Source organism: Mauremys mutica, chromosome 23 (genome assembly GCF_020497125.1).
Source record: "Mauremys mutica isolate MM-2020 ecotype Southern chromosome 23, ASM2049712v1, whole genome shotgun sequence".
NCBI classification, from domain to species: domain Eukaryota; kingdom Metazoa; phylum Chordata; order Testudines; family Geoemydidae; genus Mauremys; species Mauremys mutica.
Window position 1 is genome coordinate 16,524,727 of NC_059094.1, and position 18,320 is coordinate 16,543,046.

An 18,320-nucleotide genomic window follows, 5' to 3' on the forward strand; every position below is an offset into this window, starting at 1 on the left:
TTGCTGATTATTAAAGCACAGGCACAAGATAAAAGGTCTGATTCCCCATCACATTAGTTCTTATTTGCCCAGTGCAAGTTGAGTTTGGTGTGAAAAAGTAGCAAATGAGAATTGTTCGCTGACACGTACCAGTGGTCATGTTTCATGCCCACTTTGCAGGGCTGGAAATGACTCACATAGGGTGCAAGGAAGCTGGGAGGGGTAGCGGGGAGAAAATCAGGTCCCAAGTGGTTTGGAGTTTGTTGCAGAGGGTGGGGTTTTCAAAAGCACATGGCACTGGCCTAACTCTGTTTTCTCTGAAGTCACCAGCAGATCTTCCATCCCACTGGTTTCAACTGGAGCAGAGTTAGGCTAATGCTGAAGGCTTTTGAAAAAAATGGACGTGAATTAAAGAAGAAACTTTCCAAGTGGCCATAAAACACTAAGCAAATCACAAATTGTTCTGTAGATACATCCTTCAGAGAGGATGAAATTGCCTCTTAATATTTCCCCCTTTTAAGTGCAGGCTAAACTCGGTCAAGTGGAGCTGCTAGGTCTAAAGTGGCAAAATTAAAAATTAACCACTTCCTCCTATTGCCTCTGCTCCAGCTAGAGTCCCATCTCCTGCGAGCCTTGCTCTCAAGGGGGTGGAGGGCTGCAGGGGGTGGGAGTGGAGCTTTACACAGCTCAGGCAGGTTTTGAATTCCATCAGGGAGGGAATCCACTGATTTTGTGAGTGAAGAGACTTGGATGTGGGTGAGGAACAAGACTGGATTCCTCTCCCCTGATGCCCTACCCCGGATTCTCATGATCACATGTGAGGTTTGCTTATCAGGACATTTCTCAGCCTGTGGGGGGAGAAACCCCACTCTGGGCCAGAGTTTCAGAACAGCTCAGCTCTCAGGGAGGCACCAAGATGAGTGGCCAGATCTTCAAAAAATCTGCCTGCAAGTGTTGAGATGGGAGCTGAGGGTTCTTGTGAACCTATCACTTATTTTGACACCTGAGCACTTTTGAAAATATAGGCCTGATTGCTGGCGATGAGCACTTGGAAATCAGTTACCGTGAGTCTATCCCTGTCTGTTGTGGACACGAGACATCCCATGTATATGTGCATTATCCAAGTGATGTGCGGCATACGGGACAGCACTGCTGCATGGAGCAACAGCTCGGGTGTGGAGCATCTGACTTATCTGCAGGGCCAGCTCTAGACCCCAGCGCGCCAAGCGCGCGCTTGGGGCGGCGTCCCGCGGGAGGGCGGCAGGCGGCTCCGGTGGACCTCCCGCAGACGTGCCTGCGGAGGGTCTGCTGGTCCCACGGCTCCGGTGGAGCATCCGCAGACGTGCCTGCGGGAGGTCCACCGGAGCCGCGGGACCAGCGGACCCTCCGCAGGCACGTCTGTGGGAGGTCCACCGGAGCCGCGGGACCAGCGGACCCTCCGCAGGCACGTCTGTGGGAGGTCCACCGGAGCCGCGGGACCGGCGACCGCCAGAGCACCTCCCCCCGGCGTGCCGCCCTGCTTGGGGTGGCGCAAATCCTAGAGCCACCCCTGCTTATCTGAATGCATGAGAGAGAGAAAGGAAGAATCTGAAGTTACATTGTGAGGAGCAATTTGTGAGTATGAAACCTCCCCCCCAATCAATGCTCTTCACAGAAGCACAATAGAAGCCATTGAATAGCAAAGAGCAGGCTGCAGTATTGACTTTGCCGTGTTATTTGTTATGTTTAGAGCATTCGCTGCAATGATTTATTCATCCTGTGCCACAGGACAAAGTTTACTCTTTATCGGCACCCACTGTCCACAGTTCTGGAGGCTGGACCGCTGAGCTCCAGCTGGGCTTTCCAAGTCCTGCAGGATCCAGATCCCTCCTTTGTTCAGAAGAACATAGATCTGAGAGGCCTCATGGCTTCTCTTCTCCAGCTGGAGGCCGGGTGGAAGTGTGGTGGATTGTCCCGCCCCTGTGGGCCTGTGAAGAAGCAAAGGGTCATCACACTAACCCTGGCCAAGTCTCCTGGCCTTCTCACCTGAGCAGTGAGGGAGGGAGCCACTCCAGTGCCCGTCCAGCTGGCACATGCGAGTGGAGTTGCCAATCAGACTCCGCTTCCCCAGGCAGCTATAGCGGATGACAGACCCTACCGTGTACTTATCACCTGAGATCTGGGAGTGGGGCGGGGAGCCAGGATGGCCACAGGAAACCACTGAAACAAAGAGAACAACATTATCGCTTGCATTACTATCTAACTGCAGGGGACGAGCGTTCAAAAGGAAGGTGCAATGGGTGCAGCTGCAAAACACTCCCCTTTTGCACCCACAAAGTGGAATTTGCAGACACAGAGCAACCAGTTATGGGCCAGACCCCTCAGTCGGTGTAAATCAGTATAGCTCCACTGACTTAGAGTCAGAGTCCTAGACTTTAAGGTCAGAAGGGACCAATATGATCGCCTAGTCTGACCTCCTGCACAACGCAGGCTGCAGAATCTCACCCACCCACTCCCGCAACAAACACCTAACCTATGTCTGAGCCACTGAAGGCCTCAAATCATGGTTTAAAGACTTCAACAGAACCTCACCAATTTACACGAGTTGAGGATCTGGCCCTGAGTGACCTTAGCATGAACTGCCCATTGAAATCTTGCATACCCTTACTCCCTACTCAGAGGAGCTGGCACAAGAGTCATGCACCACTGAGGTGCTCAAAATAAAGTTGCAATGGAGCACAAACCTTGCATTGGTCCCCAGGGTGGATTTCACCGGGACTGGTCATGTAAACATTTGCACAGGGGCTGTCCCAGGTCTGTGCATGCAAATACTCAAATGCACACCCAAACAAGGATTTTCCAGGTATGCACTTTGCACGTTCCCATGAACATCCATCCCTTATTAACAATGAATATTTACACACTCACATGCACATATCCTTCGGCAGTGTGGGATTCTGTCAACACATGGCCGTATTAGAGGCAATGTCACACCTGATGAAATTACTCTGGCAGCTTGTAAGAACCGCTCACCCTATGATTGCTAGTAAAAACATTGTTAACAATAATTAATTGGTTTATTTAGCTTAGCTATTAGGGTAGATGAAGCTTGGCTGTTCACAAACAAGCTGACAGCTCTAAAGGCGATTAAATATGATCTGATCTAAAAGAATCTTAATGTGAGGGCCACATGCCATTAGGATGTCTGAAGGGAAATATCAGCAATGGATGCATTTCCCCTTTCTGCGTAGGTGGAATGCATGATGTGTACTTCAAGAAAAAGAAAAGGGTGCGGATGTTTATATACAGTACGTGGGCACTGAAAGATACTGGCACAGAGCTGTGACTAAAACCAAGGCCTTTTTCAAAAGAAATGAGTTTGATAGCTAATAAACTCATACTGTAACTAACAATTCCATAATGGATACTCCAGCAGGCACATCTAAGCTAAAAATCTGTGCTCGTATTGGGGGTTGTAAAGCATTTGTACAGACAGTCGGAACAAATTTCTTCCATTGTGCTAGATTTTGCTGTGGTAGATTTCACTTATTGTATCAGAGTCCCTCTTCCGCCCCTTAGAGAACAGGATTTTTTCCTTCTCTAAAATACTCACTAACCAAAATGCTCAAACCTGGGTTACCTGAAGGTAAGGTTCCTGGGTCTACATTTTAAAAAGTGAGTAGTGATTACAGGTGCTAAATAAACTGGCCTGATTTTTAAAGGTGGTGAAAACACCCATAAAATCCTCTGAAGTCAATGGAAGCTGTATGTCCTCAGTGTTTTTAAACCACAAGACCATGTTTATTTAGCGGCTTGGCTATGGATGTAAGGAGCCCGGCTTGAGGTACCCAGGTATGAGCAGGTTGGCTATTTGATTTGAGAGCCTGTAGATTCTAAGGATGTGATCATCACTTGTCAATTTCCCATGGCTTGTGCAGCATGCTCGTAAATGTAAGATGGTGGCATGCTGGTAACAAAGGAAAAGAAAATGTGCCAAAAAACTAGTTTTTATGACTTGGTGGGAAAAGGATAAATAAATAAATTAATAATAATAATAATTAAAACAAAAGATTGAGGCTTTGGAACAGCTCAGCTGAATGAAACTTAGGTGGCTAGGTAGGCGATTTGATTGTCCCCCTCCATTTCTGACTGTTTGACCTATTTGTTCTGCAAGGTACAACTCCTGAACAGCAGATGCACCAACTGCAAGTAAAAGAAATCCTAATGATTTTACTCTTGAAGAAGGAATGTAAACACGAAAATCAATAACCTTCGCTCATCTGGAGCTGGTGTGTTTCCCTTTCACCTCGCTTGCCCCCTGTCCCTACCACATAGCCTTTCTTTCTTGTTAAGTGCTTTATGGGTTTCATGGAAAATTGACTGGATCCACCGAGGAGACTTTAACTGAAAGGTTATGTCTAGCTGTGCAGGAAGTAAGCACATCCATAGAGAGGTTCTGCTTTCTCTGTCTGCCTGAGCGGCTGTATAATTTGCAATCACCTTTGCTGGGTTATAATGATACATTTGGCGGCTTTGGATTTTCTGTTGGGGCCCATTAGATGCATGGTGAATTATGCCATTTTCTCAGGGCCTAATCCAATGCCCATTGCAATCAGTGGAAAGACTCTGCAGTCAGGCTCCAAGTGCAGTGTGACTTAGTTGCTAGAGCACTGAACAGGGACTCAGAAGACATGGGTTCTATTCCCGGTTCTGCTGCTGGGTGACTCGGGCAAGTCACTTTGCCCCTCTGTGCCTCGGTTTCCCCATCTGTAAGAAGGGGAGAGTGATACTGACCTCCTGTGAAGTGCTTTGAGATCTACTGATGAAAAGCATTATGGAAGAGCTAGTCCAGCGTCCCCAGCTGCCTTACTAGTGTGAACCTCCTGTACTGTATTACAGATCTTGTCTCTATCTATCTGTGGGTTTTGTATACTGCCTCTCCCCCATTGTACCTAAGCACCATAGGATTGGATGATGCTGTACTACTTGAAATTTGTCATTGTTGTTATAAAATGTTTTTCTTACATGGTGTCTCATCCTGTCTGGCTCCAAACACCAATCTTCGGGGTTATATGGGTCCAGACTTGGTTGGGGCTCAGAGTTCTTGGGTCTAATATACTTTTAAGGTGACAGCAGCGTGTGTGCACGCACACGTGAGCTATAAAGCACTCATAAGCAACACCACACCCCAGGGTGCATTACCGAGGCTGCCCTCGAGGCATGCCTCATGAGACAGAAAGAGTTCTCCAAGACCTGAGCCCAAACTGCACATCCTGCAGTGTATTCAAATATTGTTTTGATCAGTTCTGAGTGCTGCGGCTACTGGCTCAAAACCACACAGCTCAGAGCTCCCATCTCCTAAATCAGAGTGCTCCCTTAACCCAAGCCTTGGCACAGAATCTCCCATCTCTCTTCACTGTGCCTTTATGTATAAACATCTGTAACTAACTTAAAGGCAGCAAACATTAAGGTTACTTTAAGGGGGGAAAAGATCTACAGCAAGAGTCAAGAAGCGAGTCCTTGGGAACATGCATTTTGCAAAAGAGTAAGAGCAATGAAGGTGGTTATTTCGATACTGAACTGATGCTGCCTTTCTCCAAAGACATGTGAGTGAGTGGGTGGGTGGAAGTTCGGATGTGTATGAGCTGTGCTAAATCTGCTGTGGCTAATTACATGCTGCCTTGCTATAAATTCCCTGTGTGGGATCCACTGGAGAACGGACACTTCTCTTCGCCACCTACGATATTGTCGTTGGAGCGGAATGAGGTCAGGAATCCAAACTCAAAGGCGTCTGCATTTCATTGGTGGGTGAAAGGATCCCTGCCTAATCTAATCTCTCCCTAGACCATATTTTTTCCCTTCTGGGGCACCATCCAGAGCCTGGTGAAGTGGATAGGAAGACGAACATTGACTCCAGTGGGCTCTGGATCAAACCTTGTTGGTATCATTCAGCTAAAGAGTGATGGAAACCCTTTGGGATGAAAGGCTGCAATGGATCATTTGACTATGACTTCTTTAGCAATGCCCTAAACAAAAGGGTTAGGCTCTGAACAACTTACAGAGACACTGTGGGAGGGACCGGTCCCACGTGCCATCCCCCTGACAGGAAAGTACATGTGTGCCCAATAAGTAATATCCATGGCTGCATTGATATGAGACAGTTGTTCCAAAGCTGAATCTGTGAGGACCACTTGGCTGCACTTGACGGAGGCTGTTTTCCAGGTGCCCGGGGTCAGTACAGTTTACAACTGCAAACAAATAACAGAAAACAAAAATACAAAACAAAGGGTGTCACAAAGAACAAAGGACTCTCTAAACAAGGAGGAAAAGGGGAAGCAATCTCAAGTCCCACATTCTGCAATTTGGGGTCTTTCTTTTTTCCATCTTTAAAAAAAATAATCGAACCAAATAATTGGATTTAAAAGACGAGATCATCTTCTGGGCCCGATCCTGCCACGTGATGTGCAGAGACAGAGCCTCGCTGACTGGCTCACTGCAGGATCGGGCAGTTAGCGGGAAGGTGACTTTACCATTGACCAGGCAGCAGTAGGGACAGAGATAAGTGGCTTGACGGAATATAGAGGAACGAAGTGCAGGGATGGGGAGGGCAGGAGGGAATTTGGTAAGTGAACTTTAATGCTAATACTGAAGGAGGCAGGAAGCCCTGGAAATGAGAGGGAAGAGAGGTTAGCATATGGGAACATGACTGAGTGTTTCTGGGTCAGATCCTCGGCTGGTATGGATTGGCGTATCCCCACTGACTTCAATGGAGCCTATCCTGATTGAGACCAGCTGCAGATCTGGCCCGGCGATTTTTTTTTTCTTATTAGCAATTCACACGTCAATAGATTGGAAGGTGGTAGGGAAGGGGGTGAAGCCTCAGGATGGGGATCAGCTCTGGGGTGAATAGGTGCAGTGCCCCTGAACCCCGGAAGGGGGGAGAGGAGGGAGAGGGGTTGTATCTGCTTATGCCACATAGGAATGTTTGGCCTTCAAACATCACTCTTATGTTCCCACTCAGCTGCAAACTCTGCTTTATATTGACCCATGATGGCATCTAACTGGATTTCAGGAGCCAGGAGTAACCAAGGACGTGGCACAGAGAGAAACAAAGTCCAGCTCACCTTGATCACAGGGTGTGGCATTTGCACCGTTCCTTCATCAGCAAAACCCCCATGGCATCCTCTCTATGCTTCCCACTTACCCTCCCCTGCTACCTTAATAGCCCCATGTCAGCTGAAGGAATGACTGAGCAGGAAAATCAAAGCACAGCCCCAGTCTGCAAGGGTGTTTCCCTGGGCCAGAATCACAGCTGGTGAAAACTGGCGGAGTTCCACCCACATCAACAGACTGACGTGACGCTGAAAGCGACGGAGCGGTGCAGATTTACACCAGTGGAAGATCTGGCCCAGGGTTTGTAACTAGAAATCAAGAAGTTCACGATGAGACTAGAAGAGGAGCCCCCGTGAGCGGAACATACCCTCCTTCTACCGCCATTTCCCATGCGGCCCCTCTGATACACCCACGTGCTTGGGGGGCGGGGGGAGCCGAGCTGCTGCTATTCCACTGTCACAACCCCATTACGCTGCACACCTGAAGGCATTTCTGATCCTTGGACTATAGCCCGAACCACCATCTACCCCTTCCAGCACATTCATACGCTCCAGGCCTCAACCCCAGTGGTCGAATGAGGGCCAGGGGGAAGACGAACTTACTGCGGCAGGTGGGCAGGGAGTTGCTCCACTGGCCGTTCGCCAGGCACTGCGACTGGGATGCCCCTTCCAAGTGGTACCCGACGTTGCATACAAACTTGGCCACGTCGTTCAGGTTGAACTGGCTCCCCTGCGTCAGGCCGTTGGCTGGGTTGCCCGGGTGACCGCAAGTGATGGCTACAATCAGAAAGTGGAGACGTTACCTCTGTGGCCCTCGTAGCTGCAGAAAGTGAGCCTTCAGCCTGGAAGGAAGTTCTCAAGGAATAAGGTCACCAAGAAAATACCACCATATACCACAACAGCCGCCCTCAGCATGGAGGGCCATGTCTTTGGAATGACACTGATTTATACCAGCCGGGGATCTCTCCCTCTGTTGCTACTGCTGGGGACGTTTCCTAAGGGAGTTCAGCACTCAATTCCCACTGCATTTCACTGTGATTTGGGCACCTAATGCCCCTAGGTTCCTCTGAAAATCCCAGCATTATTATTCATTCATTCACCGAGCACCCACAGATGTGCTAGACTCCACCGAGACATTCAAAGCCATGAGGCCTGATTCTTCTCTCACTCACCCTGGTGTAAACCAGAAGTTACCCCTTTGAAGTCCATGGAGTCACACTGGGCGGAGGGGAGGAAGGGGAGAGGAAATAGATTTAACAGTAAGAAGAAAATCAGGTTCCTGTTACCTAGCACAAAGAGCGCACAATCCAAACGGCACGAGATGAGAGAGAGGAACAAAAACCCTCCTGCTTCAGGGTGTAAATCAGCTTTTAACTGATGGGGGTTAGGAAGAAACCCATCAGCAGATTATCCCAGAATGTCTACTGCAGGGTTTTCTCACACCTTCCTCTGAAGCAACTAGGGCTGACCACTGTCAGAGACAGGATGCTGGGCTAAATGGCCAGGGGTCTGACCCAGTGCGGGATGCTTATGTTCTGAAGACAATACGAGGGGTAGGGTGGGGACAGAGAGACAACGGACACAACAAAAGGATTATGTGGACAACGAGTAGAGACAGTGCTTGGATTTAATATAGGCTTGGTTGGCTCATGGCTGGTCGGCCCCCTCGCCCCCGACAGAAGCATGGTTGGCTCATGGCTGGTTGCGCCCCCTTCTACAGAAACAGGTCTTAAAGGATATAAAGCCATAGCAACCCTACTGCAAGGAGTAAAGTTGGGGACCGTTACTCCAGAGTACAGCAGTATTTTCGGTTTGCAAAGGAAGCTTGAGGATTTTCAGCTTCTGGCCACGTTAAGAACATGGCATCCTTCGATAGTCAATAAGAAAGCAACACTGATTTGAGGACATAGGAATTGCCGCAGTGGAACAGACTAATAATCCATTCCTAGAAGTCCGGTGTTTTGTCTCCGACAGCAGCTGTACCAAATGCTACAGAGGAAGGTGAGAAAAAATAATATACCTGGTCAATTGGGCAAGACTAAACCGTGGGGAGAGAAATTTCTTCCAGACCCTAGCTGGTGACTCGTTTAGGCCTTGAAGCATGAAGATTGATAGCATTTTGATGCTACACAAAGCAGATGTCAGGCTCTCTCCTAGGTACCCATGAGTCACCATTAGGTCCTATTATAGCAGTTGTGAACTAGGTGGTGGATTCTTTGTCAACATAAAAAGGAGAGTCTCTTTAGACTGCACCTATCACAAATTCAAGTTCATACATAGCATAGCAACTGTTGTGGAGCAGGTTTAAGAAAAGAAACATTAACAAGGCAGGGAATTATGATGGGATAACACAATGCCCCGCTTCTATATAAATAATGACACAGCCTCAAGGCATCTATTTTCAAAACCCAACAATGCTCTGTTTTAATTACTTTAAATGCATGTTACCCCAAAGGGCTGCTGTAGTTTTAATTACTTTGAGGCCATCTTTGAATATCAGGCCCCTGCTCAGGCTGCCAAAGAAGGAAATGAAGCTAAGCTAAGCAACTGAAAGTGCTATTAAGGCCCCTGTGTTAGAAAGGTAGGTCACCAGCGCAAAGTGCATTGATGCAGTCAAGCAATGGGACCTGCTTCATTCTAATGGGCTGGGCATTCAAACCTTCTGTTGGATTTGTTCCATGAGAACCCAACCGACCCATGAAAAGGCATGTGCTTTACAAATGCTGCGGTTTAATTAATCTAACTGGCTGAAGGTGTGGTTTGAAAATTCCCACCAGTCAACAACGGTTGGCTACCCAGCAATCTGACTTACTGGCCCAGGCTCATTACTCACCTAGCAAGCTAAATGTGCTTTCTCCGTCTCATTGTGGGTCACAGATGGCTAGTAAAGACGAACCAAAATCTTGCCTCTAAACACTCTCACACTTTGGGTGTATTTGGAATCTGGTCTCAGGCCTTGAACCCAATTTTCATCTGACATTTATCCTCATAACAGAATGAAGGAAAACCCTGGGTGCAAACGGCCCTGAATTTTGGAGCATCCATAAAGGTTTGCAGTTTGAGCCCAGCTCTAACAATCAGACTTGCATCTGTATTACTTATTGTTTTGCAGGGCATCCATTGGCTGCTCTGTATCTTGCTCTGAAATGGATGTTGCTATCGCATCTGAGCACATAAAGCTACAGCACAGATAGGTGAGGTTGGAAGCAAACAACTGGCAAACCAGGATATGAAATATATGGACTGCGTCATCTGTTGATTGGAAGATATTAACATCATAGTCAGAAAGCCAGGGAGTTATTTAATTAGCTTATTTACTGAAAAGAAAAATTAGCATTTTAGGCAAGGTGACTCCTAAAAATGTAACATAGGATAGGGACTAATTCTCCTCTCACTAACACCTGTGTAAATCAGGAGTAACTCCACTGATGTCTAGAAAGTTGCTCAGGTGTAAATGAGGTTAGAATCAGTATTTTGAGCCAGATTCTGGCCTCAGGTCTAAATCCAGACTAGCTTCATACATTTTAAGGCCAGAATGGGCCATTACGATTTTGTCTCCTGCAACACACAGGTCCAGAGAACATCACCTGGTCACTCCCACATCCATACCAATATCCTCTAATTCAACCACAAGTTATCTTTTAGGCAGACATCCACCCCTGCCATGGAGGTTTTTCTATATGACTTCAATACGGTTTCTCCAGTTTGATACCAGTGGAACTGAGATCGGAATATAGAATGATATTATTCCATTCCAATGTACCTCCCGGAACATGGTCCTCTGGCACAGACACAAGTGCAGCAACTTCATAAGCTCTCACCAGTTAAAAATATATGAAGAAAAATAAAATAAACCCAAGAAAAAGGCGAGAGGGTTTGTGGATCTTACACTGAAATGTGTACAGAAAATCAACAGTCAATATTTCAAATCTCGCCACTCACGCTACACATACAAAGTATTCTCTTGCACATGCAGGTGAGATATTTGTGCACACAAGCACTCATTTTGCATTCACAATGGTTGTGGGCATCTGAGGGAGGCAACACACATGGCAATTTGTGAATATCTGGCCACAGGTATTTTAGCAAGGGGAAATTCTTTGTGCAGTAGGGATCTCTTGAACAGATGGTAGATTAGAGGCACAAAATCAACAGGGGGACAGCTCATGAGAAAGCCCATAAATCACAAGTTAGCAAAACGAGGATGCTCGCCTACACAGTTTGCCAGTCCTATTTTGTTCCCAGCATGGTGGCTGAAATCACCCTAGCTCTTCGGAAGGCCCTGAGAATTAATTTGTTTGCTTCCAATTCAGGGCATCTTTTGGAAACCTGATTACATTTTATTCTCTCCCTTTTGGAAATGAGTTTTAATGCTTGTGAAAGGTGCCAGATTCACAGCCCTTGAGGCTGGTGCTTGGCTAAGGAGAGGACAAGCAGTACAGAACGGGCTGCAGCCAACGTTCCTCATCCATGTGTCTCAGCTTTGAGCCGGAAGGACCGCCTGCAGGGGTGAGATGGCAAGTATCCTCCATGCTGACTCAACTCCTTGGCAATGCAGCTGAGGTTACCAACACACCAGTATCAGTTCGGAGGGGAAGGGGGATTTTTTTTATTGTAGGTGACAGGAACTAGACTGAGATTATCTTCCCAACGCACAGTCATTAATACAGGCCTCGCTGGCAATCATTTCTCACTAGGGCTGAAACCTTGACTGATCACCTAGATGCAAAATGTTCCCTCGCCAACCGGCTCCAACCAGTCCTTCCTTGCTCGTTCAAGTGCCTTTTCCCCCAGTTGCTCTCTCAGTCTCTCAGTCTCTCTGACTGAACAATGCCCTGACACTTCCACCTCTGTCCCCTTCAGTAGCAGGGCTAAATAAACCTGACAACATACTTACGCACACAGACAGGAGTCTTTCCCGACCAGTGATGGTCCTGCTGGCAGATCCTCACAGACATCCCAATGAGGCGAAAGCCAGGGTTGCACTGGTACACCACGCTGCCTCGGTAGTTGTAGTTCTCCCCGGTGATCTGCCCGTTGACGATGGGGTTGGGTATGCCGCAGTGCCCGGCTGGATGGGGCACACAAGAGGATCCTTTCAGAACTGTGCGCACGCAGGGGCCGGTGGCCACAAAGCAAAGGACTTCCCATTTCCGGATACGGGGCCTGACCCGGGGCCAATGGGTGTCTTTCCAATGACAGGAATGTGCTTTGGGGCCAGGCCCGGGGGCATTTCCTAAGAAGGTGAAGAGGCCTAGTCCCCACAAAAGTAAATAAAATAGCAACAACTAAAAATAAATGTCTCACTTTTATAAACCTCTTCCATCTTCCCAACCCAAAGCTTGTTACACTCTGATCAGCTGAGCCTCAAATCCTCCTTAAACATGTGCTTAAACCCCTTTGAATTCAGTGGGAGTGGGACTTAAGCGCATACATAAATTCTTGAATTGGGCTTCTGGTCTCTCATTCCTTTGTGAAACATAATTCATCACTTTACACAGATATCGCTCCAGCACCTACCCAAACATTTCACTTCAGTTCCACTCCAAAGCCCATTAGCCATGCATTCCCGCACACGCGACCCCACCAGGGTATAGCCAGTATTGCAGGAGAAGATGGCCGTCGCACCGTAGATGGTTAAAGTCCCAATCCTGTTCCCATTGGGAGGCGTTGGCAGGTCTCCACAGGAGATAACTGAAAGAGATCCCAAAGCATGCAGTAAGGAAGAGCGGCTGGGGAATGCTTTGGAATGCAATGTAGTCTGTGGAACCAAGTGTCACAAATTATTACTGAGGCCAAGAATTTATCAGGATTGAAAAAGAGGATTAGACGTTTACATGGCTAATGAGAACACCCATAGTTACATGACAAAAGATGAAAACATATGGGGTATAAACCCTCATACTTCAGGACATAAGCCAAACTCTAACTGATGGGGTTCAGGAAGAAACATCCCCTATGGACTGGTATTTCCAGAATTGTCCAGTATGGGATTTCTACAGGATTTGGCAATGGTCAAAATCAGAGACAGCATACTGGACTAGGCAGTCTGATGCATGTTGGCAATCTCTATATTTTTGTATTTCAGATGCCTTTTGGGAAGATATACAGAGGTGACATTTAATGGCCTGACATATATAGGAGGTCAGGCTAGAAGATCTAATGGTCCCTTATGGATTTAAACTATGAATCTATGAATATTCAGGCAGCCCGAGTTCTAAAGAAACTAAGAAGTTGACATCAGAAGTGTGATCCCAGAGACTTCCATATTTATTCTCTTCCAGTGACCGCCAGATCTGCTTAAAAGTCAAACGATATATTCCGGGGAACGTGCCCAAAGTTTGGATGACCCTCCAAACTTCCCCAGTGATTGGGGGGAAGTGTGGATCCAAAGTTTAATTATCATGAGCTGTAGACTGAGGTCCCACTCACAAAGTTCAGATCTGACCCTCTTCAAGCTTTCTGTCTGGCCAGTCTCTAATATTTTCAAACTCCCTAACGCTTCGAACTCAACATGAGATTTGAGGATTGAGCTGGGTTCTTTTTGCCCCTTCTCTTGCCACCAAGATTCTGCAATTGGAACTTAGCTGACAATGCTCCCAATGAGGCAGAATGGGAGCTGACTCACTCCCAGAACAGGTTGAGCCCTGAAATGCCAACAAGAGCAAAACCTTGCATCTGACAGTGAAGTCGGCAGCTGCATCTCCAGATACAAAGGTTGAGTAAAAGTGCCATTTTGAAGGAGTAATTTTTCTGTCTCTATCTGCACTTAAGGAGAGAAAAAGACCTTTCACAAAGGAAAGATCTAAGACACAGCAGTTGTATCAGGACAGACAGGATGCCTGGAGGAGTCACTTAATTCATTTGCCAAGAGCGTTTTGATTTACAGATCTACACAGTTTGCCCTTGTGAACTTGGCATTTGTGTCAGATAGGAAGCTCAGGTTGGATTTTCAAGTGGGATTTTTGTTTGTTTGTTTTAAATGCAAACTCCACTATGGCACTAATGGCAGCTGGCGGGCTGGGATCTGACAGCAAAGGATGGACAACTGCATTTGGGTCCACGTAGAGCGGTTCCAATTAAATTAAGAAGCAGATCAACATGTGGCCCATCCCTTGCTCCAAACTTCCTTCTACCGGAGGAATTTGGCAGCACAGTAACTAAGGCAGGGGTAAGGGTAGGATCAGTGTGTGTGCATGCAGGGGAGGGGGCTTGTGGGCTTGGTGTGTGGGGGGAAACAGATTCCTCTGTGAGATGTTTAACACTGCAATTGCCCATAAATAGGCCACTGACATTTGCCATGCTTACTTTTACACGTTGGCATTGGGTCGCCTATGCTCCACGTCCCGTTGGCCTGGCACTTGATGACCCGCTGGCCCGTGTAGTAGTACCCAGGGTCACAGATCAGCATGAGCTGGGCGTCGTACTGGTACTGGGTCTCGTAGGTTAGCCTCCATCGGCCATGCTCCACCGTGATGCTGTTGATATCGGGGCAGGTGACGGCTGGACAGCCGCCACAACAGTGGGGGAGCAAGGGGGGAGGGGAAAGCAGAGACACGGGAATTAATTAATGATTTCGCTTTGGGGCTCCTTCTGCCTTAGGGTTTGTACCAGGGTGTGCTGGTCCTTTAAGGAAGGCTTCAGCACCAGCCCAGCCTGTTTCTGTTTACAGCCCACAACCAGGAAATTCTGGGAGACATAGTTTCTAGGTCTGATGGGAGTTGGTGGCTTGGCAGCCATGGATGCTGGGAAGGGGAGAGAGGATGCCTGCTAAGAAAGAGGTCAGGGGAAAGGAAGCTCTTTCATGTCTTGGTCCCCTTCTCCCAGCATGCATTGCTGCCAAGCCTACATCTCCCAGGCATTATCCCCCCCAGAAGTGCCTTGTTCTGGGCTGAAACTGGACAGAGACTGTGCTGGGCCTGCAGCCTCCCTTAAAGGGCCACCACACCCTCTTTTTACAGGGCTTCTTCTGTCCTTTGCCTGAATATCTGATTTTAACCTCTGAACAGAGCTAATTACAAAACAGCCAGTGGTAACCTGTGAAACACAGGGGGGTAGTGTTAGGGTTTTGTCACTCAGGGGCTGTCCAGAAGTTATGTAAGGCATTAGGGGCGGGTCCTTAACTTTTCTTGTTTATTTTGCTGTTACAGAGTGTTACAAGGGGCAGGTGGGTCTTGAAAAATCACCCCCAAAATGTGCTGCGGAATTCAGGAACAGCCCCTAGAGGGCGATATTGTAGCTCTCGCTCACATACACGTTCCATCCAGCAGAGGGGGCCGGGCTGCACGTTTTAGAAGACCAGAAACAAAGCCGTAAACGTAACGTTCCCTTGGCTGGAGAGCCTTTCTAAACCACCTCGCGGATAAGGTGACCGGGCCCAGCTAGGGGCTACTCACCCACGCACTGTGGAGGGATGTTGCTGTTACTCCACTGCCCTGTCTGCAGACACTCTGTGGTGGACTCTTCTGCGGCTTGCAGGTGGAATCCCTGGTTGCAATGATAGACAGCTTTGGTACCCACGGTGTACTCCTTGCCGAAGACGACTCCGTTCTTCGGGGCTCTGGGCACTCCACAGGAGATAGCTGGGGAGGGGGAAAAATACTGCCCTCTGAGCTGAAATGTTGATAGATAGTTAATTAATGGACCTGGGCCCACTCCAGTGGGGATTCCAAGCCAAACTGGCCACAGTTGGAAGCCAGGGCACTGGGCTGGACGGACCGTTGGTCTGACCGAGTATGGCCATTCGTATTCAGTGTGGTGGGCTGGAGTTCAAGGCCCTGAAAGTGTCTGGCTTAATGGGACAGAGAGAGCGAGCGTGGAGGGTTTGGCAAGGGGGCTGGTCCTAGGGGACAGAGGAGTGGATGCAGCAGTCTGTCAGCCAAGCACGAGGCGGATTGGAATGCTTGTGTCAGCGCTCCGGGTTTTGTACAACACGCCGCACGTCATGCTGACCTCTTCCCCTGCCCACAGAGCTGGAAAACTGGGCAAGCAGAAGCTGTCTCTCAATCTCCTTTTCTTCATCAGCATTCACAGTGGCTGGAAAAGTGGCCCGGGGCTCGCTTCCAAAAACAACAAGTGGGTTCCTGCCCCTCTCTTCTCGAGTCCGGGCTAAGATGGCAGCTGGTCCATTTGGACTGGTGAGTCACAGGCCCCGACTCAGAGCCCACCCGTCTGGACTGGGGTAGGATGGCAAACGGGAATGGAGAGCTTGGGCAATGTTACGCTGCCGTTAGAAAGCAGCCAACGGAGCCTCGCTGCAAATTGCCACCGCAGGCTAGGGAGGTGGAAGAAGATAACAGGACTTTTAGAAACGGCCGCTTTGGGGTGGACCCCTGCATCAAACCACGGCACATGTGGGTGTCTCTTTTTAAAAGGGTCTAAAGTGAATTTATTACTGGAGTGACCATCCCTAGAGAAAGAGCTTCCTCTGCTCAGCCACTGTGTGGGCACACTCAACGCACCGTACAAAGGAGGGCTTGTAAAATGGGGAAACTGAGGCACAAAGGGGCACCGTGACTTCCCCAAGGTCACCCAGTGGCAGAGCCACGACTAAAACCCCAATTCCCTGAATGCCACAGAGGTGCTCTAGCCACTAGGTCACAGCTGCTGCATCCAAGCTTCACCAGGATGGGACCCCCTCTAGTGGTGAGAGGAGCGTCCAAGTCCTCCTCCTTCCTCCTCAACTGAGATGAGGGCCCTGGTGTGCTAGGGGCTGTACAAACACACAGTGAGAGACAGCCTTGAAGGGGTTAAAAGCCACACAGACAAGGCATGCAATGGGAGAGTACTGATCACCCTTCCAGGTGGGGAATGAAAGAGAGGTGGCATGGCTTGTGCAAGGTCCCACCCAAGGGAGTCTGGAAGAGCAATTCACAGTCCAACACTTCAGCCTTCCTCTTATTCACCCTCCAGGCCATGAAAGGTTGCAAAACTCAGAGCCAGTCAGGAGAGTGGCTTTTTGTGATGTGGGCTCCATCGGGCATTGAGTGGACAGACCCATCTCATTTCATTCTGCACAGACCTGCTATTGGTGGCATGGGTTTCCACCCTTAGAGGTGCAAAGCGCTTTCATCTCATTACCAGCGCTGGAACCACTCACTGCTCCAGCCTGGAAAGCAATTAAGCAGCACCTAATATAAGCTGGTCTTGCTCATACACGTGGGTAATCCAGCAAGCAGGTATTAGCGGGATCAGGCATATCCCCGGCTGAAATGATAATCACACGTATGTCACTTCAGCGAGCTAAGGAGCTTGATGAATCCAGCTAGGAGACGGGGTGTCTAGACAAGTTGCCCTGCTGAATACCAATTTCATTCAGAGGTGAAAGAAGATGGTGCTGGAAATTCGTATCATTCTTAGCCTGTTAGCTGTCAGTCAGTTTGTAATCACTTTTTTTCACGCATTATATCTGATCAGAGCAATTGAAGGGGTGACCACCAAGCCAATAGCTTTTCCTCTGGTGTCTACCTCACCCTGTCTGCCCCTCGGAGTTGAAGAGAGAGAGGAGAGACAAGGAGACGGTGGTGTTTAGGGACTTGGCCAGAAAGAAAACTCAGAAGTGAAACACTAATAGACTGATCCAAAGCCCATTAAAGTCAGCACAGGTACGTTTACACAGTAAAAAAACCCAACCCACGGCGGCGAGTTTCAGAGCCTGGGTCAACTGACTCGGGCTCGCACTCCAGGAGGACAAACAGCAGTGTAGACATTCCCACTTGGGCTGAGCCCGGGCTCCAAGACCCAATCCCCTGGCCGGGTTTCAGGGCCCAGGCTCGTGCCCAAGCCCCAACACCTGCACTGCTATTTGTAGCTGCTGCAGGGTTTTGTTTCTTTGCGCTGCAGACCTACCCTGAAAGTCTTTCTATTGACTTCACCGGGCTTTGGAGCTGAGCTTTAGTGTGCACGGAACCGGAGAGCGGAGACTGCTCCGTGCTTTATGCTGGTGCAGGGATCCTTTAGCACCAATGCCTTTTGCAAACCAGAGGACCTAGCGGCTGAGGCAAGGTACTGGGCCTGAGCAGAACCAACTTCTGCCACAAGCCCCCAGCATGACACAAGGATTATCATCCCCATTTGGGGAAACTGAGGCATGGAGCGCTTCAGGCTGGGCTTTTCAAAGGGGCTGAAGAGAACTGGGTGCCCAATTTCCATTCAAACTCCATGAGATTTGGACGCCTAATTTCCTAAATTTCCTTTGAAACCCCCCAACCTTAAGCTGGGTATCCCAGGTCCCACATCTGTAAAATGGGG

At 48.6% G+C, this 18,320-nt stretch overlaps 1 protein-coding gene across 1 annotated transcript in view; it reads right to left on the reverse strand.

Annotated features, from left to right (window-relative positions):
• The window catches only part of CSMD2 (CUB and Sushi multiple domains 2), a 542,149-nt gene that overhangs the window by 44,647 nt on the left and 479,182 nt on the right, over positions 1–18,320 (reverse strand). The window contains exons 51-57 of the mRNA XM_044997694.1: positions 15,467–15,652; positions 14,379–14,573; positions 12,591–12,764; positions 11,968–12,141; positions 7,674–7,847; positions 6,018–6,206; positions 2,005–2,178 (exon numbers count right to left, since the gene is read on the reverse strand). Of these exons, the coding sequence (XP_044853629.1) occupies positions 2,005–2,178; positions 6,018–6,206; positions 7,674–7,847; positions 11,968–12,141; positions 12,591–12,764; positions 14,379–14,573; positions 15,467–15,652 (1,266 nt within the window). The remainder of the gene's footprint in view (positions 1–2,004; positions 2,179–6,017; positions 6,207–7,673; positions 7,848–11,967; positions 12,142–12,590; positions 12,765–14,378; positions 14,574–15,466; positions 15,653–18,320) is intronic.